General features: G+C 41.5%; 1 protein-coding gene across 1 annotated transcript in view; it reads right to left on the reverse strand.

The window, feature by feature from the left end:
• Positions 1 to 21852: 21852 nt before the first annotated feature.
• Positions 21853 to 25157, reverse strand: part of ENO1 (enolase 1) — a 44199-nt gene continuing 40894 nt past the window's right edge. Inside the window, exons 3-8 of the mRNA XM_086521584.1 lie at positions 24831 to 25138; positions 24593 to 24747; positions 23218 to 23535; positions 22978 to 23124; positions 22830 to 22880; positions 21853 to 22231 (exon numbers count right to left, since the gene is read on the reverse strand). Coding sequence (XP_086377710.1) covers positions 22166 to 22231; positions 22830 to 22880; positions 22978 to 23124; positions 23218 to 23535; positions 24593 to 24747; positions 24831 to 25138 — 1045 coding nt within the window. The 3' untranslated portion in view covers positions 21853 to 22165. The remainder of the gene's footprint in view (positions 22232 to 22829; positions 22881 to 22977; positions 23125 to 23217; positions 23536 to 24592; positions 24748 to 24830; positions 25139 to 25157) is intronic.

A 25157-nucleotide genomic window follows, 5' to 3' on the forward strand; every position in this document is an offset into this window, starting at 1 on the left:
CAAACTGACCGTTGATTGGTCAAACGGACTAAAAAAGCCACCGGACGGATTGGACGCCTTGACCAAACGAGACACCACCGGACGTCTCATTCTATCTGACGGATAAGAACAACCCTAATCATAAAGGACAATACAATGTGGTGGTTGATGCTCTTAGTCGTATGCCGGAGATCAATTCTCTTTTGTTCACGAAACTCCAAAGTGAGTTTTTGGATTCTCTGAAGGGAAAATCTGAGCATGATGCCACATACTCCAAAGTATGGAGCCATGTGCAAATGAGGGATCCTCTCACTCCAATGCTGGTAGTGTTTTGTTCACCTCCACACACAGTTCTCCTCTGTTGAGTGATGAACTGCAAAGATGGAAGAATTTTTCCATCAATAATGGGTACCTACTCCACAAGGGGAGAGTGTGTACCGACGGACTCGGACATTTGGTGCCAAATTCTTTACGAATGTCATGACAGTCCAAGTGTAGAGCACCCGTGTATTAAAAAGACTTATGCTCTTGTAAGATGATGGTTTTACTGGACAAGTTTACATGGCTTTGTTCAAGACTATGTCTTGCATTGCCAAAAATGTCAAGTTCACAAAGCAGAGTGCCTGAAGGCAGGAGGACTCTTACATCCTTTGGAGATTCCCGATGGGAAATGGGAAAGTATCTCTATGGATTTTATTGTGGGTTTACCAACCACTATACGAGGTCATAACTCGGTATAGGTGATCGTGGACTGGTTGACTAAACTATGCAAGTTTATTCCAACCAAGTCAACCATAAAGGCTCTAAAATTAGCTAAGTTATTTTGTGGACAATCTGTACAAGTTGTATGGATTGCCAAGTAACATCCTGAGTGATCGTGATTCCAAGTTTAACAAGCATTTTTTGGAAGTCTATGTTTAAACGATTGGGTATACAACTCAACCTCAGTACAGCAGATCATCCAGAAACGGATGGTCAAACTGAACGAGTTAACCAAGTGCTAGAGGATATGCTACTAGCATACATTAGCAAGAAACAAATAGATTAGGCAGAGTATCTACCTCTTCTTGATTTTGCTTACAACAGTGCTAAGCATGTCACGAATGGATTTAGTCATTTCATGCTCATGTATGGTTTTCAACCTGGGTCACCCGTTATGGTGGGGTTGGCAACCGAAAAACTCCAGCAGGTTCAAGATTTTCTCCAAGACCATATGGATATGCTGAAAGTCGCTTGTCAGAATATCCAGCAAGCGCAGGATCGATATAAGAAGTACGCCGATGAGAAACGTCGACAAGTTACCTTTGAGGAAGGGAAAGAGGTGTTTTTGCGTGTGCCAGAGCATTCAAAAAGTCTAAAGACTGGGCCAACACCTAAATTATCTCCAAGATATTGTGGGCCTTTCAAGATACTCAAGCAAGTTGGTGATCGTGCTTACAAACTCTTGTTATCGACACACTCTTGTGTCAACACACTCTCGTGTCCATCCGGTATTTCATGTAAGCCATTTACTTAAATGTTTACATGGGGATGACAATGTAATTGACCAATAGATTCTAGTCGATTTCATTGAACCTCCTACCCCACCGCATAAACCTGAGTGAATTCTCGACTATCATGATTTACCTACGCGCCATCATGTACGTCGTCAAGCTCTAATCAAGTGGAAAGGTCGACCTGAGGAAGGCTCCACTTGGGAAAACATTAGTGTTCTTAGGAAAAAGTTTCCCACTTTTGTTTTTGAGGACGAAAACACTTCTCCAAGGGGGGAGTAATTTCATTCCAAGGGCATACCCGGGGGGGTTTCGGACCAAGGCCAAGAGGCCAGCTACCAGTGTGAACTGCGGATTCAGGCTAAGGGCTATATATACCGGAGGTTGGGTGGTGAATCCTACAAGGTAGTTCCCTAGGCTTCATAGGTAGTGTGGGGAGAAAAGGAAAGGCTGGAGAGACTTGCAAATGGCAAGGGACTATTAACTGAGTCAACGTCAGTTAACAGAAGTTGCTAAAGACCAAAGACGTACAGATGCACATCGAGGATGAATACAAAGAAGCAGTAAAGATTGGAGTTACACATTTTTCACATTTTTCCAAAATGGTCATGTATTGTAAATTCTCGATTTATTTCAAGCCATTGTATTATTTTAATATGTTACGGGCTCAATGGGAGTTCCAAGCTGTAAAGAATGGGTCAGTTAGTGTGCTCATGTAGCAAATTCAGTAAGTGGTGGAGCCCTAAAGGCCTTGGACGCCCGGACATTGCATATTTTTACCCTGGGTATATAAGGCAGTGTGTAAAAGAAATTAGGGTTCTCAAGCTCATTTGTTGAGAGCACTCTTTCGTGAGAGCTCTTGAGGTGTGTGGCTATGGAGTCCTTGAGCTTCTCCTTGCTCATGTGACTTGATTAACACTATTCAATGCTTAATTCTCTTTCACTATGCCTCTCTCATGCTTCTTGTGATTGCTAATGATGCTTTAATTAGCTAGATCATAAGTAATTAGTGGTTAATCCCTCTCTAATCTTGTCTGATTTCCCTCTCTTGCTTGTGTGTGCATGTAGGTTTGATTGGAGTGTGGTACTCAATAGATCTATATGTGTGTGCTTGTGATTAGTGTGTTGCACGATAGGATTAGTGTTGTGTGCGTCTTGCAATCATTAATGTGTGTGATTGATTGATTGGAGGTGAAGGGAAGTGGATGTGGAGATTGCCCATCATTGTGGCTTAGCTCTTCCATAGGCCGAGAAGCTCACCTCATAGAGTCACCATTCGTGTTTCCATGATTAGCTCACGAATCATGTGAGTGTTTCCGTGCCCTAGTCGGTAGCTCATCCTCTGGATTGAAAATTTTGTTGGTCATTGGAGCTATGCAACGATGGAAACCCCCAACATTTGGCGCCATTTCCGAGACGATGGCTTACGCTAGTGTAATTGTGGCATAATCGGATGTGTTTTCTCACTAATTTCACTTGTGTGTTTATGTTTTTCTGGATTTTGGATGTGTGTGCATGAAGCAATGTGTTCATTATTCCCTAATTTGTAACCGTATCTTGCCAATTGTGTATTTACGCACTCTAATTTCACACTAACCCCTTGCTAATTTCACTAATTTTGCTAACTTACACACTAATTTTCTACGAAGGATTGGAGCTTTCAACCGTTCAATCGATCTTCATTGGAAAGGTAATCAAGGTGGTATTCTCAACCTCTTTAGTGAAGGGGATCGGGGAGCACCACAGACGGAGAGTAAAAGAGAGAAGGAGACACACGACACACAGATATGAGTGGGGAGACTCAATGAGTGAGCATCCCCCTATACACTTATGCTATGTATAAGGTATACAAGTCAGTGGGCGCCCAGACTCTGGGCGACCGGGCAAGGCACAGGCGCCTATACCCCAACAACCTCCCACTTAAAGGCGATTGTGCCTTTAAGCAAGAGAACCTAGTCTAAAGACTACAAAAGGCGAGAGAAAACCACTCTCAACCGATGCCCACTGGCTGGCTGTGATCGTGTGCATCCGGCTGTCCTGCTCCCGTGTAAGTCCATACACCACCAGACGTACCGCACACGAACTGCAAGTATGTACGCAATACTTGCATATCTCCCTCGTGCACTATGCCATCATCAGTCAACAAACGACTGACAACCCCAACTACAAATGCTCCCACTACAGCTGCGATATCCGGTCTCAAGATCAGCATCCCATACATGAGACCACCGAATGCCGTTGCAATTCTAGCGGTCCCTGCTAGCTCTACAGAGCATGTATCAACATATATATCCCTGGCAATAGGCATCTCTGACTGACAAGGCGTGTCAGCCACATGCATCTCCTGACTGTCCGCAAAAGATGCATCAACCTATCGTGCAACCTCAAAGCAAACCAACTTCTCTAGGTGTCTGCTGGAAGACATATCCTGCACAACTATATCCCCATGCTCACTGTCGAGCATAGAAAGGAATGATTGCATAATTACTGACGTCTCATCCTCCTCTGCAATCACCCACTGCAAACATGACCACTCAATCTTCTGTGACTCACTAGAGCTCTCATGCTCTAACTCCTTATGCATAGACTCTTGCACAACTTCCTCCTGTCGTGACTCACTAGAGCAAGACCGCTCTACATTTCTATCCTGCATAGAAGTATCTCGCACAACTGACTCTCTGCTTTGCTCAGTCACTAGCAAAGCATGTATGTCTGACTCTGTCACCTCTCTGTGTGAATGCTCATGTCGTGCCCCAACTGTGTGCACAACGAGCTCACTACTCTGCACTCCATGCAAAGCACCCTGCAACCCATGAGCAAAAGAGACTGTCCGGGTCTCTCGCTCTCTGCATGGCTGTAACAAGATTGAGACTCGACCATCTCGCACCAGTAATACGTGCAATGGGTACCATGTGCCAACTCTAGCACCTCTCGCAATCACTAGCGAACCCAAATGCAATGCAAAAGATCGCTCAAGCAACGATACCCGACATCCATTATCCCTGAGCTGACCAACAGAGATCAAACTCATCGTCAAATCTAGCACATGACTCACATCTCTGAGCACGTACGATGCACCGCTCGGTAATGACAGTCTCACATCTCCTGAACCAGCAATCTCATGCAGTGACCCATCTGCCAATCGCACACTACCATGTACTCTGCTAGAATAGCTACTGAACCAGTCACGATACGGAGTGACATGAAAAGTAGCGTCCCTGTCTAGCACCCACTGCAAAAGAAGTTCACTATCCTCAGACGTCAAAAAATCAGAAGTAATACAGGAAGCAAATGTGACCTCACTGTCACTAGGGTACTCAGACACTGTATCTGATCCTGCAACTGTCAAGTCAACGAAGCCTATAGCATCTACTGCATCCTTGAGACTAGCATGTCTCCTGTGTTGTCTCATACGACGAAAGCATCGCCGTCTAATGTGCCATGTGTGACCACAATGCCAACATCTCAAGTGCCGACACGAACGAGAACGTCGTCTCTCATGAGTCATTGTACTAGACTCGAAAGCCTCACACATATTGACTACTATAAGTGAATGTCAAAAATAACCAAGAGCTGTAACTCTACTCTAGGTACGGTAGCAATGAAATGCACTCAACTAATCCAAAAGAAGCAACCTGCAACGAGAAAATGCTCTCCGAAAAAGAGCTCACCAGCACCTACAATGCTCATGCGAATCCACGCATAAAATCTCTCGCAGTAGTGTAACCACACTGTGCTCCACAAATGGCAATGATGCAAATCCCAAATGCCAAGTGTACGAGGCTCCTGTAGAGTAAACCAAGCTCCTGTATGGCTGTAAAATATGGCTGCAAATCAGGCCCAAAACAGTCCCAAAATTCAACTCTTAAACAGCTGCATAAACAAGTCACAAACGTGTCCCAGATCAGCCTACAACTGAGCCATACATGGACACCTGCAAAGAGGAAAAAATGGCTGAAAATTCAGCGTCCAAATAAGCCCTCAAACCTGTCTGTAACTTGTAAACCTGTAGCTAAAACCTGCTGAAAAACCTCAAGCCATTAGTGCTCGAATCCGGCTACCTAGCTCGTAGCCACACAAGCATACATCACAATATTCACTCCTGTGAATGTGCCAAGATAACTGTACGCCTGTCAAACCATGAGCTAATCACCAAGCCCACACTGTGCGGTATCGATGCATACACACGCACAAATCTCCCACCTGCAGAGAACACCGCATGCAAATGCTGAGTGCAACCCGCAATCTCTACCTAGATCGCATAAATGATGCGCATAAAACTCCTGGGAAAATTTCGCCAGAGTTTCGACGCACAATAGCTATCAACACAAAATAATCATTGTCCTGCAAGCTCAATACAATGAGCAATCAATGCGCATCAAACTACACTCAACATACATGCATAAGCTCTGTAAACCTGTGTCCAGCAAATGCTCACAAAGAGTACCACAGATGACCATACATATCATCCACAACCAACCTCTGCACTTGCTCACAAGATCTACTACTCACCACATAAGCATACATAGAGCATTACCCACTCAAAGACCATGTATGCAAGCCACAACACTACAGAAGAACCACTCAACTGCAACTGGCAACACATATGGGAGTACTAGACTCAACCTGTACCTGGGAGTCAAACCCGATCTTGTAATATCTACAAATGCTCACAATCAAGCAAATCAAACCAATCCACCTCATATGTGCCTCCTACCTGCAGTGTGCACGGATAAGCTGTCTGCAGCAAAGAAAACAACAGAGCCCAAAACTGTCCTGAAAAATAGTCTCTGTGTTTTTAATTTCAGACCCACCTGCACTCCGAATCAGAAAATGATTTCTTCTACAAAGTCGTAGAGCTTGAAGCCAGCTCCATTTTGAACCAAAAAGTTTTGGAATCGGAGATTTGTAGCTCAAGTTATGATCAAAACAGTAGACTGTTGTCAAATTTCCAAAAACTGAACAACTTTCTTCTGTGCTTCTTTGAGCTCATAGAAAGGCTCAAACTCACTTCCCACCTCAATGCGTGAGCTGAATGCATCAATCTCACAATGCTTCCATGTCTATGGAAGCTCCAAGCTCCAATCTGTTTCGGATGTAGCCGTTGCAAAGCTTGCCGAGAAGAGGGAAGATGTTGTACACAATGGGCTGATCTATAGAGGAACTGTGGACTGATCTGTGAGCACTAGGAAGCTCCTAAGAGCTCTCCTGCAAGCCTCTATATGGATGTCCACAAGCCTCCTCTATTTCTTTGTTCAGATCTGTGACCTCTCCGCCATAGCCGACGAGTTCATCGCGAAGCCGTCCATCTACGCTCCCACACTTGTCGCTCTGATACCAATTGAAGGGGATCGGGGAGCACCACAGACAGAGAGTGAGAGAGAGAAGGAGACCCACGACACACAGATATGGGTGGTGAGACTCAATGAGTGAGCAGCCCCCTATAAACTTATGTTATGTATAAGGTATACAAGTCAGTGGGCGCCCAGACTGTGGGCAGCCGGGCAAGGCATAGGCGCCTATACCCCAACATTTAGAATCTAAACATATGTAGATTTGTGTAAAGACTCCACAATGATGTAATGTAATGTCAATGCCAATGCAATGTTGATGCTATGTTAATTGCAATGCAATGTTGATGCTATGATTTCGTTTTCATGCTATCGTAATGCCGAAATTTTTCAGATTTGGTGGCGTATGAAATTGAAAAGTCTCAATTACTAATTGGTGAATGTGCGTTGCTAGTTGTGTGCCTAATTGATCTAATAGCATGCTTGAATGGTCAATTGCAAGTGTGTGTGCACTAAAATCAAGTGTGTGTGCATTCTAATTGAGTGTGTATATGCTTAATTTTAAATGTGTGTACACTATTTTGCCCTTGATTGTGCACCTAAAAATCAATGTGTGCTTAATGATTTTTCAATTGTGATGGTTAATTTGTGTTGTGGTCATGCCCAACTAAAGATTTGTAAAATCACATTGCAATTTTGACAAGATTAACCCTTTTGTGTGCGCACGTAATGATTGGTAAAAACTGTCAATTATTAGTGTGTGTGTGTGCACCTAAAAGGTGCTTAATGTGCATAATTGATTCAATTTTTGATTGCATATTTGATGTGTGTAATGGTTAATTGTTTCATTCTTGAGCTCAAAACAGGGATTTACACACTCCAAATGCGTAAAATTTTGACATAATTTTGCCACTAATTTTGCCGATTTAATTCTCTAGTTTGGATTTTATTGATGAAATTATTTGGCAATTGAATTGATGTGCTTTTTTTAATTTTATTTGGCCGCACAAATCCCCTATGTGTGGAAAATTATCCAAAAAAATTGTATTTTTCGGATAATTTTTTGGTATTTTTTGCTAATTTTTGTATTAATTTTTGTTTAATTCCGTTAAAAAATTAATATCGTGTGATCTTTACGAGCTCTTTTGAATGCATATTTACAGCTTGATTTTGAGCGCATTTGGGCTTTTGTTTGCCAAAATTTGACCGTTTTACTATTTTCAGAGGTCGAGTTGATGATTTTGTCGAATTTGTCGTTTTCGATAAAAACATCTATTTTTGGTGTGCTTATGCGTGTTGAAAGTGTTCGATTATCGTTGCCAATGATTTTTAGATATTTTTATAATTTTTATAAATTTTTGGGATTTTCGTATGATTTTTTGTGTTCTCGGGTGATTTTCGGCCTATTTTTGGCAATTTTGGACGTTTGAAAATAAAATAGTAAAAAAAAAAGGTTTTCGAGCTTCAACGCCCTTGCCTTTTGGCGCATAAACCCTTCTCGTCGGATAGATCTTTACGGTCTCTTGGGATAGTTTCCTACAACGTTAAAATAATATTTGTTCTTCTTCTGTTGCCTCCATGTCTCTTGCTTCGGACGCGTGAACACCATCCATCACACACACACACTCCCACTCTCCCTCTTTCTCTCTCTCCCACCAGTGATCATTTACACTCTCTCTCTAACCCCCTCACTCTCTCTCTAACTCTTTGTTCCTCTCTCTAAAATTGCGATGATTAACCCTCTCTCTCTCTCTTCTTTCACTCTCTCTCGCTCCCCTGCCTTTCGGCGCAACCCATTGACCCGCCCTCTCTCTTCCTCTTTGTCCGGCGCCATTAAGGCTACCCACACACACACACACCCCCTCTGCCGCCTTGTCTCTCTCTACCTCTTTGTCACGTACCCCCCTCTGCCCGGCTTGTCGCGCGCTCTCTCTCTCATTGCCCTGCTCAGGCCCGGGCCCGCTCGCAGTTGATGCTACAGTGTTGCACCAAGGGTTCCCCGCTTTTACCTCACCTCCAATCTTGTGCACCTACGCCGTGTCATGCTGCCGGCCAGTCAATAGTCCCTCTCTCGTCTCTCTCTGTTGCACGCCAGGACCCACTATCCCAGGCTCCTGCACGCCGCGTCATACTATCTTCTCTTCTCGTCTCGTGCTGCGTGCCAGGGCCCTCCACCTTCACCGTTGGTCAGCCCCGCCACCAAGTCAGGTAAATTTTTATTTTATTTAGTAATTTCAAATAAATTAGTTTAACAAAAAAGAAAAAAACATCACAAAAAAGAACTTTAAATATCACAAAAACAATTTAAAAATCCAAAAATTAAAAAAAAGGGTTCTTAAAATTCACCAAAAAAAAGAACACAAAAATTCAAAATAAAAATGCATAAAAATAGAAAAAAATAACATAAAAAGGTTTTAAAAAATTAAAAAACTCATCAAAAATTTATTAAAAAAATCAAAAACCTTATTAAAAGTTCATAAAAAGTCAAAAATTGATCTGACAATTCACAAAAATGTAAAAAAATAATAAAACTCACAAAAAGCTCATTGTAAAATCAAAAATTGACAGGAAAAACCATAATAAATAAAAATTTCATAAAATATTCAAAAAAAATTCATCAAACTTACAAAATCACAAAAAAAGTACAAAATAACAAGACAAACTTATTAAAAATCAAAACTTTCCCAAAAAAAAAATTTATAAAAATCGTGAAAATACTAAAAATTTTAGAAAATTTAAAATTTCACAAAAGTTTAATAAAAATAAAAGGGAAGTCGTCGAAAGAGCCAGAAAGAGGCAAAAAAGCAAAAAACACACCGCCGAGAGAATCACACACCACAATGCGACCTAGATTAGCAGATAAACGACCGAAATAAAAATCGAGCAAAAAGACCAGCTCGAAGCCGTGAGCGGCAGAATTTTTTTAAAAAGTTTTCAAAAATCAAGCGTACAAATTGAGCTTCTAATCGGACGAACAGGGGCACAAATCTCGATGGATTGCAAATCAAATTATTCAAAGCCCAAATTTTCATTGTTTCAAAAGTATAATCAAAACCGAAGCAGCAGAAATTTTGCTAATCGATACCAAAATCTGCCAGGAGACAGTTTTTATAGAACCAGTCAATATGGACTCAAATCGAGCCAAGAGTTCAAGTACAGCAAAGCAAGCTAGCAGCAGTGGCAACACATTCACAAGTGCAGCAGAGCAGATTTTACAGCTATATGGCTACAATGGAGATAAAATCTTATATACAGATTCAAAAGGTTATAGATACTTGATGAGCAGCAAAAGCAACACAGGAGCCAAGATTCTATTGATCACAGTAAAGCCTGATTCATAAAACTCCCAGATGTTCACAGATTTCAATGGAGCCAAGTATTGCAAACTCAAAGATGAAGTGCAGATAGAAGTTCAAAAAGTCAACCCAAGTGTTTATCCAGAAGTTTGCACAAGCCAACAAAACAAACAGTTGGTGCTTATGCAATCAGGGTCATTGTACATGGATTACAATGGTCAAGTCTATAGTCGAGAACCAAAATTGCAAGATCCAACAGATCAACCAATAAAAGCCAGTCTAATTAGAGAAGAAAGCCAAAGACTGTACAAAGGTCAATATGGAGCACTTTATAGCTTGATGCTTAGTGTTCTAGCCAACAATTTGGCAAGCACAGAAACAAAAACTTCTCAGCTCGAGCTTGACATGACAGAACCAAATGAAATACCAACAGTCATTGCATATTGCCCAGATTGTGGATGAAAAGGTGGATACTTTTTTGAAGATTGTCCAAGAAATCCAGCCAACAAGGACACATCAACTGTCAAGCAAGGTACAAAGAAAATTGAAAATGCAAATTTCGATGTAAGTGCATCCAACTCGTCACTTTTAATGCCATCGAATGATTCTGTATTACCGTTAGAGGCACCAGTAAAAGCACTACAAATTCAAAATCAGCATAAAGATCCATAGACACTTGAAAAGCTTAAAATTGATTCTTTGAACAACAAATTCCTGCACGAATTTGGTCAAGATGTCCAGATATCACCGAAGGTTGAAAACACTATTAGGTTTGCAAATGATTTTGCATCCACTGCCACAAGTGTGCAATCATTCACGAGTCTAAAGGACGCATCAAACATAATGATGTTAGCTTTGTATGGTACACATAATTCATATGCATGCTATGTAGACCAAAAAGGGAAACAGTGCAAAAATAATCAACCAGTGTTTGAACGGCCCACATACCAGCTCATAGAAGTGCTTCCAGTAGATCAGAAAGGATGGTTTATTTCAAAGGAAAGAATCTATTATAGCCCATCCTCTTTAGAGCTGAAGGATATTACCCGAGTGAACCCAAAAATCTGTTCAGAGTCAAACTCTCCTCCATCGAAAATCAAGCTTCGTCATTGTAACCAAACGAGTATATACTTTGACCAAAACAATCGTAGATATAGACGAGAGTCTAGCATCTATGATGCCTTGGATCTTGAAACCACAAAAGCTCATATCATAGGAGACCCATGGGATAGAAAATATCAGGGCAAAGATAATGCTATCTACAGCTTGACTGGGGAATAATTTGTCATGTTTCATGAAGATACATAGGAAACTATGCAGAAAGTTCGCAGATGCCAAACATCAACAATGCTACCCAAAGTGTACCTTCACAGTCCCAAAAGGTGAGACTAAACCAGAGCCAAACAATTTTCAACTCTTACAATGAAGCAGACTATAGTGATCACCCTAAGAAGAGGGGAGTTGTAAATCCAACAAGCTCAGCTTATGTACCAAGAAATGCTACACCGGTTAGAAGTCCTAAAGCCTTTAGTCAACAGACCCCTTCAAAGCAGAAACCATTGAAAGGTCATATGGTTGTAGGAAGTTTCCAATTGACCCAGGTTCCCTCAAAGTCTACAGATAAATTCCTTTATGAAGACCATCAAGGACAGAATTTTCAGCTGATCTCCACAAGTCAAAGCCAAAAACCGACAAATCCAATAGTGTTCAAACACTTACATATGACCAAGCTCACATATGCATATCAAGATGCACATGGTAACAAATATTAGCAAGATCATGACCTTGTACAAACCCCTATGGATGGTAAGACTAAAGTCAAAGACTATCTCAAGATGATGCAAAGCCTCAAGCTGCCAGAACAGTTGACAAAAAAGCCAAAGTCAACGGAAGCTAAAGTTTAGAAATCTACACAAAGGTCTCCACTGAAATCTCCACAAAAGGGACAGATTCTGCCAAAAAGTAGAGTGGATCTATTAAGATCAAGGGTTACCCAGATGCAGGCAGATAATGCTCATCAATTGCAAACAAAAGTGTAACATTACAACTAATGGAGTCAACATCAATTGAAGAAAATGATCAAAGCAAATAAAATGCAGATAAAGCTCAACCCAAGGGCACTGCCACAGCAAAAGCAGTTAATTCAAGCACAAATCGTGAGACGATCAAGTGCAACATTGTTGGTGAAAACGAAAAAAAACTGTCGAGAGAAGTAAAGATAGATTTTCAACTAGACAGGAACCTCATGTCTTTTTGCACTTGGAAAAGATGTGGCCAACCACAGCTAGAAGATTCTCATGAATTTGTGAACGTATCTGGAGACAAACAAGCAGAATGCTGGGGAATCATCTCCACCACCATTGAAGTAAGTTCACAGATCATCATAGCTCAATTCCATGTGATTACAGCAAAGGATATGCCAGACAACATCATAATGGAAATGCCAATGGCCCAGAAGATGTTAGAGATACAAAATGCAAACATGACGGAGTCATCATAGACAACAAAGAATGAAGACCAAAAATGGTCACCCACGGACGACAGCACAAAGTACTCAAGCACAATTCAAATGGAAGATCTTATTGAAGATGATTCATCTCCATTGAACAGAACTTCAAAAGATTTTAAAGCAGATCAGGCAATAGCAAGTGCAGATCAAACTGAACAAAAAGCAACCACAATAGCTATTGAGCAGACAATGCCACCAAAGCCAAAATTTAAGAAGAATGAGGTTGCAAAAAGTCAGGAAGCAATAGGAAGTCCAAAGATCAATCACTCATTATTACCAGTCGAATCATCCGATGTAAGTCAGAGTGGAATACAAAGTCTCAAGCTACCCTCCATAGAGACACAATTAGATCAAGATGAGACCATGGCAAAAGCAAAACAAAGATCTTCAATAGAACCAAAAATGAGAATTATTGTAGTTCTCAGCAGTATAAAAGGAGCAAGTGTCAAATACACTACTCTACTAGATAAAGAAGAAAATTGCAATATGGTTGCAAACAACATTCAAAGCATTCTAGAAATTACTCAAGGCAAGCTAGATATTAGAGAAATCATGGGTAAGGCTACAAGTCAAAAAAAAATGGTTGCTACCCTTAGCATCCAAAATCATGAAGAGCAAGTAAAGTTTCAGGTGAAGCCTTCATAGGAAATTCTTGCAGATGTCGTCATTGGACATCATTGGTTAGACCAACACAAGGCCTACAAAGAAGATACAATGTTAATACTCTCTTTTTAAAGAGGTAGCCATCAACATTTACTAGTACCATTAATGCTAGATTCAGAGTTGCAAAAGTCACAAGCATCAAAGACAAATCTTGCAGACAAAGGTAAAGCCAAAGTGGACCCTTCACCAATTAGCAAAAGAAGGTGTGACAACATATGCCTCTACATCAAAGAACCCTCATGGATCAGCTTCTTCAAGCAAGTTGAGCTTTCAGAACTTCAAGTCAATTGCTGACCCAACTGAAACCAAAAAAGCAAAGATATTTCAGCCAAAGTACTCAAGAAAGTAAAAGATAGTCAAGCAAATGTTTGTTCCGAGCAGTTTAGTTAAAGTCAATGATCCAATTTGGATTAAAGACAAGAAATGAACACGGAAAGACAAACACATGGGATGGATAGCATCACAATGGAGCTTAAAATAATAGGAGTACTATGGAGGTAATAGACAGATATGGGTACCAAAACCGCACGTTAGAGCATATGAAGTGAAGTTAGGGCCCTCCCAAGAAAGAAGGCCCACAAGGTATCAGCCTCAACAATATCCTAGGATAGCTAAGTAGATAAAGATAATTCCATTACCTAGAACACAATCGAAAGATGCTAAAGTCTACCACAACTCTCAAGAGGATACAGAACAAAGATGGATCTCAAAGAATCTTCCTCTTAGACAAGGATTCTACACAGGTTATACAAAGATTTGGCTCCCAATCAACCACAAGCCAACTGCAACTATACCAGGTCTGCATGAAGATCTCAAGAACTCAACAAGACCTAGAGCAAGGCAAAGTCAACAAAAGAGATACAAAGCTCAACAAGAGATTTGGATTCCTAAGTCTTCCAATGCTTCTAGTAAAATCCAAATGCCGACACTGAACAGAGAACCTACAACAATATCAAAGACTCATATCAACAGGCCTAATTGGAGAATCAAACACATAATGGAGTCTTCACAGTCAAAGAAGGACAACCCAACCAACGAGAATGCAGATTCAAAGATGATAAAACAGGTATGGTAAAAGAAACCTTCAATGCCAACTTGGTCCTTCATCAAACTAATCCTCTTTTTGAGAATTTGAGCTTACTTTTACTTGAAGAAATTTTTGTAGTAAGCACAAGAATGTAAAAAGTCAAGTCGCCAGGGTGCAAAAAACACTCTTTGGCATAGTCAAAGTCGGGCTGTTGAGCCATAAAATGAGCAAAGCATTAGTCCCAAATCTTCAAGTCATATTAAAGTCTGTGCTAAGAGTCATAGTTATTAGGCTTATGCTCAAGCTGTAAGAGTTGAGCATATCTAAGTCATGTTGCTCATGCTGGATGAGATGAGCATAAGCGTTGAAGTCTAAATAAACTTACAAACGGTGGAGTGTCGTAGAGTCCAACACTCACGCACAGTGCACAGTAAGATGAGAGCACATATCCTCGTCAACAAAAACCATTCTTAAAGGGGTGCCAGTTTGCAAAGCCATGTCATATGCTTTTATAGCTACACCATCTTCCTGAAAAACCCCTCAAAATCTTTCTTGCACAACATATTGTTTAACGTAAGGCAGTGTGTAAAAGAAATTAGGGTTCTCAAGCTCATTTGTTGAGAGCGCACTTTGGTGAGAGCTCTTGAGGTGTGTGGCTATGGAGTCCTTGAGCTTCTCCTTGCTCATGTGACTTGATTAACACTAATCAATGCTTAATTCTCTTTCACTATGCCTCTCTCATGCTTCTTGTGATTGCTGATGATGCTTTGATTAGCTAGATCGTAACTAATAAATGGTTAATCCCTCTCTAATCTTGTGTAAGTACCCTCTCTTGTTTGTGTGTGCATGTAGATTTGATTAGAGTGTGGTGCTCAATAGATCTATGTGTGTGTGCTTGTGATTAGTGTGTTGCATGATAGGATTAGTGTTGTGTGCGTCTTGCAATCGTTAGTGTGTGTGATTGAGTTGATTGGAGGTGAAGGGAAGTGGATGTGGAGATTGCCCATCATTGTGGCTTAGCTCCTCCATAGGCCAAGAAGATCACCTCGTAGAGTCACCATTCGTGTTGCCATGATTAGCTCACTAATCGTGTGAGTGTTCCCATGCCCTAGCCGGGTATCTCATCCCTCCGGATTGATAATTTTGTTGGTCATTGAGCTATGCAACGATGGAAACCCCCAACAGGGACGAAGGGTAGCAAGCGCATGTGGGAATAAAACAAAGAGAGACTGACATATGACAGGGATCAGTAAAGTGGACGAGGGCTATGTAGAGTAAGCAATGGTGATGTGGCGATGTGAGGCGAAAAGGCAAAGAAGTTGAGCCTACAACAAGGCGTATGTTGAGGGGATGGACAAAGGTGTACCCAAGGAGGGGTACGCCCGACAAGCTGGGCAGAGGTGAGGGCCAGGATATTGCGTGGAAATGAGCATGGGAACAAGAGAAGTAGAGACTTTTTCTTTTGCAAATGGGACGGAATGGAATCTTGGCACTTAATTAACTAATGAATAAGGCTTGCAAATAGATCTATATAATGATGTCAATAAAGGGGAGAGAGAGAGAGAGAGAGAGAGAGAGAGAGAGAGACAGGATATGCACTGGCGTAGATCCTTTGAGGCAGGCTTTTCAATAAAAAAACACACACACACTCTCTCTTGAATAGGATTTTGTCAAGGCCAACAAGTCCAATGACAAGCATCAAAGCCAGATGGGTGTACCCATGATACTAAAACCATTGAGCTAAGCCATTTGCGTTAGCACATGTGCCCCCTATAAGGTTTGATTTTCCCAATAAAAAGAAAAACCCCTAGCTTTCCTATCCTTGCCCACTCATTCACCTTGTCTAGCATCCTTTTCTCACAAATACCCTCTGCCCCCTCCCCTTTTGATTTCCCCTTTAACTCTACTCAACTAAAGGCATCTTTCCATATTCATATTAAATGAAACAATCCCAAAATTGTGCACCCTACTCACTTTCTGCATTTGGAACAAAAGGAGAGAGAGAGAGAGAGAGAGAGAGAGAGAGAGAGAGAGAGATTGTGTTCAAACAAAGAAAAGACCTTCCTCAAAAGATCTACGCCGGCACAGATCCTTTGAGGGAGGTTTTTTTTTATAAAAAGACTCTCTCTCTCTCTCTCTCTCTCTCTCTCTCTCTCTCTCTCTCTCTCTCTCTCTCTCTCTCTCTCTCTCTCTCTCTCTCTCTCTCTCTCTCTCTCGCGGGTTTTTGGAGCTACTCCGCTCAGCTCCATGCGAGTCCTTGTCGTTGAGGGTGCAAAAGAAGGCTTTTGCAACAAGGCGGAGCCTGGGTGGGTCCAGCTGGAGGTCAAGGGCACTCGATTCTTGGAGGGAAATGGGTATTGGAGTGAGCCATCGGGCAGCTCTGACCCCTATTTTTTCAACCTTCCTCTGCCAAGCCCTTTTTTTTGGAAATGGTGCAAGCCACCCCTCCAAGCCCTACGAAGGGCGCAAACAACGGCTCACCCGATCTACCACACAATTTAAAAAATCTCACATTGCCTCTCTAATGTGACCATGCACTATTAAGAGTTCCATGGCAACACTTTCCGCCACATGCTCATCATAGGTTTTCCAGAAGCAAGGATGAGACACACACACACAGAGATTTTCCTCTCAAAATAAAAATAATTCTATAGCCCCCCTGACCATAGCAATCTCAAAAAAATAGTGGCTACATACTCTCTATGTATTTATTTATTTTTAAATAACTCCGTCAAAGGCTATTGGTGCATGGGGCTTGGGGAGGTCAAGAGAGGGGAGGGGGAGTTGAGATCCTCTACAATTTAGCCACATTGAGTATCACATATGGGATCGTATCTACTAGTTGGGATCCTCTTTGATATGGCTTGTTCCTTGGTTGAGAAGAGGCAGAAAGAGGAAAAAGACCAAGGCCAATCGGCCTCTTATTTTCAATAGCATGTAGGGAAAACAAGGTAGAAGGTGAATTGAGGAAGTAAAGTGCATGGATGGATACGATGGCCCTAGGGGGAGTCCACCTAGGTGTAGTCCACCCCATTAGCATTGGTAGCCCTTGCTCCCTAGGGTCCCCATTTGTTTCACAAGTTTCTTACATATTAGGAGAGTGGTTGTGCTTTTATATGACAGACATGCGACGTGGGTTTTCCCTATGTCCAAGATCATGGACGTTCACCGAACCCGATTAGACAGGTGTCATAGTTTGGTTAGTAGTTTCATGTGCTTGTATTGCAATGTGTATGATACTATCTGGCTGGTAAATCTAGGGAGGGAGTAAATTTTGTAGAGAGAGAGAGAGAGAGAGAGAGAATGGCTCCCTTTTTCCATCAGCACAAGGATACCAAAGTCACATTCTTTAGCTATCTACAGGTGCCTTCATCATCACATTGATTTATATGGATATATAATTGTCGCTAGGATCACATGTTGTTGTTGTTCAAATGCATATGTAGATATGGTGATAAAGAGAGACACGATCAAGATCTACTAGTTTTGTGAGGGGGTTGGAGCAGAGACCATTGCAATTTGCTGGTTCTAGTTTGTGGATCAAAGATATTATGGGTTCTTTTCTTCAAACTATAGTTTGATTTCTTTCTCTTTATTTCTTCCTCCCTCCTTCAACACAAACAAAGGCACCTTCCCTCTTCTTCCGCTTCAACACCATCTATAAAAGGCCTCCAGATTGCAGCTACCAAATAGAGCTTAGAGTTTCTACGCATGTCAACTTCTCAATTTTGGGAGAAGTCTTCAAGATAACACCGAGCGAGAGAGAGAGAGAGAGAGAGAGAGAGAGAGAGAGAGAGAGAGAGAGAGAGAGGGTGGTGAGACAAGCATGAAGTAGTCGACGCAACACAAACTTCTTGCCTATCAATTTCTCTTTCACCCCTTGGCCACATGTGAGTCTTGGCCCTTGGCCTACCCGGTCTTACCCTAGGCCTGACATACCGCATCCTAAAAGGACATGCTTTTTGCAAAGTTTACGGGCCTTCACATTCCATGACTGCATAGTTAATTCCTCCATCATTGAGACAGAGGTATAAACTCCTCATCAACCTCTAGAATGGCTTCCTCTATAGTCTTCTTTTGGTTTTCATCCTCCATGAGATTAATTCCTCTTCCTTGTGGTCCATCGATGCGACCTCAGTTTGTGAGGTCGCTCCATCTTTGCCCAATGGCAAGTGATTGAGGTGAAGCGTTTACATGCTATATTAGGCCACCCAACATCCTTCCTTGTAAAGGCAGGCAAGAGAAAAATCTTTAAAATTACCAAGGCATGTGATTTTTGGTGGGACAAAGATGTGAATCAAAATTATAGGGCGACCTTTTTGCCATTAGCAATGATCTTGTTTTCCTCAGCAATGTGTACTTGTAAATTCTTTTTCAGTTTTAAAGCTTGGATTTCATTGGCTTGTCCTTCCTTCTTTGAGTAGGGAGTACCCTTATGAGTGGCTTTTCCAACTTTTCTATATACATGAGTAGATTCTGTGAGGGCATCCTTTCCTCTTGGGATCAACCATGTTGGCGAGGTTGCTCGGGCAAGTTTTTGTGAAATTTCCAAATCCGCTGCATTTGAAGCATTCCCCAAAGAATGTACAAAATTTTAACAAAATTACTTTAAGATCGGCCCCCACATTTACAACCATATTTTGTGTTTGAGGCTTCCGAATGTCCTAACATATGGATGCTTTGTTTCTAGAGTTTCCTATTAGATGGGATGAAGAGAGGGGTTCCCAGCGTGTTGGCTAGGTCTTTCAGGTTACCATGGAGCCATGATGGAAGGTTGCCAAGATCAATCCATACTAAGCATGGGTCCTTAAAAGTATCTAGGGATTTGAAGGACGGGTCCCACGGAGCACACAGACTAGTGATCTATTGAAGAAGAGAAGACTTTTGTTTATAACTTTTGCCACTTAGTAAAGTGGATACTCTAAACATCTAAAGGTTACACTTTGGTTTGCATTCCCGTGTCTTTCTTCAATTCAAGTGTCATACATCTCTTTCATTGACTTTATTAGGACCTTTGGAGCATTATCATTAATTCCTTTGAGATTAATGAAAAAAAGCACCATCACATTAACCATTATTGCTTGTGAATTCATGTAAATATGTATGGACGCTTTCTTTAAAAGAAAAAAATGTGATTAATCATACAGCACCACATGATTCAAGGTTATTTGACATTCCAATTGTTTAAGCATGATGTGCACTCATTGTCAAAAGGAGATCTAAGATGCTAGCAATCAAGTGAACGTTGACTGTGTTTTGTAACACATATATAATAAATTTATTGGCAATCAATGGTAGATGATGAGTAAATGGGAGCAATAATTTATATTCCTATTTCTTATTACCCCTCAAGAAGACTCACATAAACATCTTGCTTGGTATTTCAAATTGCCATAATAGAAAACACCTCCATAGATGTCAAAAACAAAATGAGTGAAGAAGCATGATGTGCACTCATGGTCAAAGGGAGATCTAAGATGCTGTCAAGTGGAAGTTGTCAATGTTTTGTAACGTATATATAATAAATTTCTTGACAACCTAGATCCCTATTTGCATAAGCACTTTGCTTGGTATTTCAAATTGCCATAATAGAAAAATATAGCTCCACATATCATTATAGAACACAGATACCAAAAAGATTGCAACTAGGCTCACGGTTCAACTTGAAAGTTAATTGATCATAGTTTTTGAATGAGTTGATATCATGTTTAATCCACAAAGAAGAGAATAATGATCCCAAATGTTATCTTCATGTAAAAGATTCACACAAAAGCTACAAGCTTGGTTTTGACCCCTCATTTGAATTCTAAAAGACTAGCCCATGCTCAAATTAAAATGTTCTCAAAGCCAAATTGTGGGGTATCAATGCATATTTTGCTACTTCTGCATTTTGTAGCTGGATTTTGATCAACTTATATAGAAATTGACTCAACCTCCAAGGTTTAGACTGATTTAGAACTTAGGCATGAGCAAATACTATGAAAAAATTCCTTGTTGCAGGCTAGAATGGAACATGGGCCTCAGCCTAAGGTGATTATTATGCTCTTAGGTGACCATATAGATGAGAGAGACAAAAAGAGAGAGCTTTATACGTGGTCGCTCCCACTTTGAAATGAAGCCACATTAGTGTCATAGTACCAAGCTCAGAAAAGAACCACCTTTGTGGGATGTTATGCCTAATGGCGAGGGAAACATGAAAGGAGTTGCAACTCAAATCCGGAGTACTTGTGTTTTTCTTTGTGAGAGAGAGAGAGAGAGAGAGAGAGTTTTATGAATAGTCTTCTTGAGGGATAAGGGAGATGGAGCTCTAACCCTACTACATGTGAAGCTACATGCGCAAGGGGGTACTACCTATACCAAACCAAGGGTGTAGTTTGGCATGCATAGGTGGGCCGAGGTTCTGGAGTCCCCGCGACATTGCAATAGGGTAGGATCTCTGACAACCCATTCTTTCTCCCTATGTTCGGTTTGCTCGAGAGTGCGCACACGCGCGCGATCTCCCAATATGCATTTCATTACTTCGGCTGTATGCATGCTTCTTCAGCTAGGTTAGGTTCTAGGTCCTATGGCCCGTGTGGAGAGCACATAATTTCCTCATGTTTCAGTAGGTTCAAGTGGAGTTCGTTTCCTTTTTCAAGACTTCTCTTCGAGAGTCTCTTCAAGTTGCCTATGGCTAGGACAAGCTCCCTCTTGATCATTACGAGCTCTACTTTGACCGCTTCTGATTTACTGGTGGTGGTAATATTTTCTATGGGTTTTCCTCGTGTTGAGATTTCCCGTTGGTAATTCAATCTAACATTACTATATTAAAAAAAGTAATGTGTGTGTGTGTGTGTGTGTGTGTGTGTGTGTGTGTGTGAGAGAGAGAGAGAGAGAGAGAGAGAGAGAAATTAATTGTTGCATTTTCATTGATTCCATGTCACATTACATTTAGATTGCCAAGAATGTGGCTATAAAGCATCAATCAAACCATACCGTAATGGAAGCCCACAATGTCTAAAGTGATTTTAGTGATCACTCCAAAAACTTGACATCCGGATTTCGTTTTGACAAATTCTGAGATGCTCTCGAAATATAAACTCAAAGTGTTGTGTGCTCTTTTTCCTTTAATTACTTATTTGTCTTTTTTTTTTCTAGGAAGGGGGAGGGGGATTCGATCCATCCTTAATTTTCATACCAACTTAATCAAAACTTGATTAAAGAAAAAAGGAGAGTAGTTGGAATCCAAGAGATCAGAATGTTTGTTTTCTATTGTGTTTAGAATTGGAGAAGACCACTTAACAGCACCCTGCATTCATCAGCGTCATAACAGCAATCGCCATCAGGTTACGCTTTTTACTCCATCAGAATAATTCATGTTGGCTATCACAAGGCCTCATGAAACTCTCAGAATCGTTGAAACAAAATTTTCGGCATTCTATCAAAAGTTTAAAATGTAGTCACGCTGTACGTATGGGTTGCTTTCCTCTTTGTTTATTAATTGACATTTAATCACCTATTTACTAACAAAGCTTTCTGATCTGCAAAACCCTGCCTTGACTCTCACCAAACAGATACATCCTCTTGATTGCATCAGACCTATATAGCCCTGATCTGTAAGAAGAAGAAAATCCTTTTTTCTTTGAACATCAATATGTAGAAGAGTATTAAATGCATTTCAATTTTATTCATTGACCACCAGAATTGCACCCGCACGCTTTTTGATGAGACTTGTTAACCCCTCAATTCTAATAAACCAAGACAAAAGCTGACCTCTCCACTAAAGCAAAAGGGCCTCGCGTGCTTGATTGCAAGCTCTACTACAAAATTGTTGTGTATTGACTGACATCTATCACCCTCTTGGAAGTGCAAAACAAGCTTCACACTTAAAAAACCTGCATCTCATTATTGAATCATCTTCCAAGTTTTCATGGCTTCCGGAAGTCTGCACCCGCATAACGGACATTCCCCAACTCCTCTTCAATGCGCAATAGCTGCAGGACAACCATTTACTTCAAGTCTTTTTACTTCAAGTGAACAAGGTTATTATTTTTAGAGTGCAGCAGAAAAGAACTGCATGAATATGTGTGCCCTTGCACCTTCAATTAGTGTTGCAAACTATTGCTCTTGCACAATAAATACTGTAAAAGATTTCACTACCTCGAAATTTCTTAACACCATGCATGGCTTTGGCTTTTGATCTTGGAACTACAAATGTAAATGTTTTCCACACTCTTTTTATTGCATTTTTCATGCCACAGGGAGCTGACACTACAAAATGGCCTTGCTCCCTTGGTAATTGGCCTCATTGGGCTGTGTGCACCACTTTGGGGCATCATCAATCTTCTTCCTCCTCTCAAGTCTGCTATAGACTGTTTTTGCCTTTGGCTTATTTTCTCTCCATGTAACAAGAAGATTCCAGGATGATAAGACTAGGGAGAGCATCTAGCAAAACCGACTAATCAAAGTTGGCCATGTCGCCATGTGCACCGATGTCCCAAAGTTCTAAGACATCATTTTGTAGCTAGGGCTAAGACTTACTCATGCAAACCAAGCCATAAAGGATATGGCTGTAATGTCAGACACTCATACCTGGTTGTATTTTGCCAGACGCTCGCTTCGACATGGAGCTCCAGTTTTAATCTAAGAAACAGGAGAGATAGAGAAAGCCTCATCTCAGATTTTACTCATCAAATATGTCGTTTGGAATCCAAATCATGCTGTGAAACACATCCATTACCTGTCCACTCGCCAAACCAACGGAGAGATCTGCAATGAAAGTATCTTCTGTCTCTCCGCTTCTGTGGCTCACCATGACTCCCCAACCTGCAGCTTTGGAGTCCAATGCAGCCTGAATTGACTCCGTGACAGAACCGATTTGATTGACCTATTCAAAGAGCATATGCACGAAGAGAATCGGCATGAATATACCAAAAGCAAAAGTTGCACATTGGAAAAACAAGCAAACTCAGAACCTCACCTTCAGTAACAAAGCATTGCAAGCCTTCTTTCCTATGGCTTCTGCAATTTTCTTTGGGTTGGTGACAAGAAGGTCATCTCCAACAAGCTGGATATCTACAGCTCCTTGCAAGCCAGCCCACGAGCTCCAATCGTCCTGATCGAAAGGATCTTCTATCGATACGATAGGGAAATCCTTTACAAACTCTTTGTAAAGATTTCCAAGTGCTTCTCCACTCAGTATATTGCTACCATTGTTGGGTTGCTCCTTGAAATCAAGGTCATACTTCCCATCCTTGGTCAAGAACTCTGATGCAGCAACATCCATACCAATCTTCACCTGCCAAGCATGCAAACTCAGAGTTTTGGTAACATCCCATAGGTACTACATAAGTACCGAATATACAACTGAGCAAGGGGATTTGAAACAACAAAGGGGAGCTGGCTCTGTGTGCATAAACAGCTCCCAACACATAACAACCGCCAATAAGACGCATTGAATTTGATAACGCACGTCATACACAGACAATAGGGGAGAGAGAGAGAGAGAGAGAGAGAGAGAGAGAGAGAGAGAGAGAGAGAGAGAGAGCTCAGCTGCAGGATGTCTATCTGCTGCATGTTCTGCCCCTCTCCCTCTGCGCTACTGGCCATGCCTTCCTTGCCTATCAGGTGGTTGCTGCCAGTGCCACTCTAGCGTTGGTGTCTGCTGCTGTGCACGGATCTGTTTCGAACAGCCAAGCAGCTGAGCCCAAACCTGCGCCCCCCGCACACCCAACCCCCCCGCCCCCCGGGCCTTTTTCCTCTTTCTCTATGCCTACCTCTATGTTACCCATCTCTGGTTTCGGATTTCTCTTCTTCCTCCTTTTAGACAGGGTTATTCCTTGTTTTGCTTATTTTTTGTGTATGGTTTTTGTCGTTTTCTGAGGTGTGCATGCTGTTGTTTCTTTTTGTTGTTTCCTTCCTTTTTTTCCCTGGATTAGCATGATGGTCTTCTGCTTTGTGAATGGCATTGAGCCATCAAGCTGTGCCACTCATCGGTTACTGGTTAGTATGGGAAGAAGCTCCACAGGTCGCTGTTCTTCACAGTGCCACATTGGTCGAAGATTATGATGTTCATCTGGAGATCCTAGTCTTTGGCTATCCCATTGTTCCCCAGTTGCATGTATCCTTTACACCCATCTAAAGATCTCGTATCTTGGCTATCACATGTATCCTTTATTCCTTTAAATGCCCTTAGGTTTTTCCCCACAGTTTTGTATCCCCTGCATTTTTTCACCTTCGGTTGTATCTCAATATCTGGCTTTGGCCATGACTTTGAGACTATCGGTTTGGCTTTATGTAATACAATGTCCCGTGAAGAGAGCATGCCCGAAAGAGAGAGAGAGAGAGAGAGAGACCTTGCCAGTGTAGCCTGCCTTCTCAATTGCATCCAAAAGAAGAATCAGGCCTTCCCTGTTATCTTGTATATTCGGTGCAAAACCCCCCTCGTCACCCACGTTGCAAGCATCTTGTCCATATTTCTTTTTAATAATTCCTTTCAGGACCTGATATACTGGAAAAGTGCAAGTACAAGTGTGTTAATATACAGAGAGAATTAAAAAAGGCAGATGCATTTTGATCGGTTTCTCCTTCTACCTTCGCTACCCATTCGCATAGCTTCTGCAAATGAAGATGCACCAATGGGCAAAATCATGAACTCTTGCATTGCAAGCTTGTTGCCAGCATGGCTACCACCATTGATAACATTAAAAGCAGGAACAGGCATGACGAGCTCCTTGGTTCCTGCCAGATGCTGGATGTGTTTATACAGAGGCACTCCATGAGCTCCTGCACCAGCACGACACAAGCTAAGGGAAACTCCCAGAATTGCATTGGCCCCCAGTTTCGCCTTGTTCGGTGTTCCATCTAAGTCCAGCATAAGCATGTCCAAATCATTCTGCTCCCTGCCAAAGTGGAAAGAAA

This window comes from Adiantum capillus-veneris, chromosome 1, assembly GCF_014529385.1.
Source record: "Adiantum capillus-veneris isolate H3 chromosome 1, ASM1452938v2, whole genome shotgun sequence".
NCBI lineage: Eukaryota > Viridiplantae > Streptophyta > Polypodiopsida > Polypodiales > Pteridaceae > Adiantum > Adiantum capillus-veneris.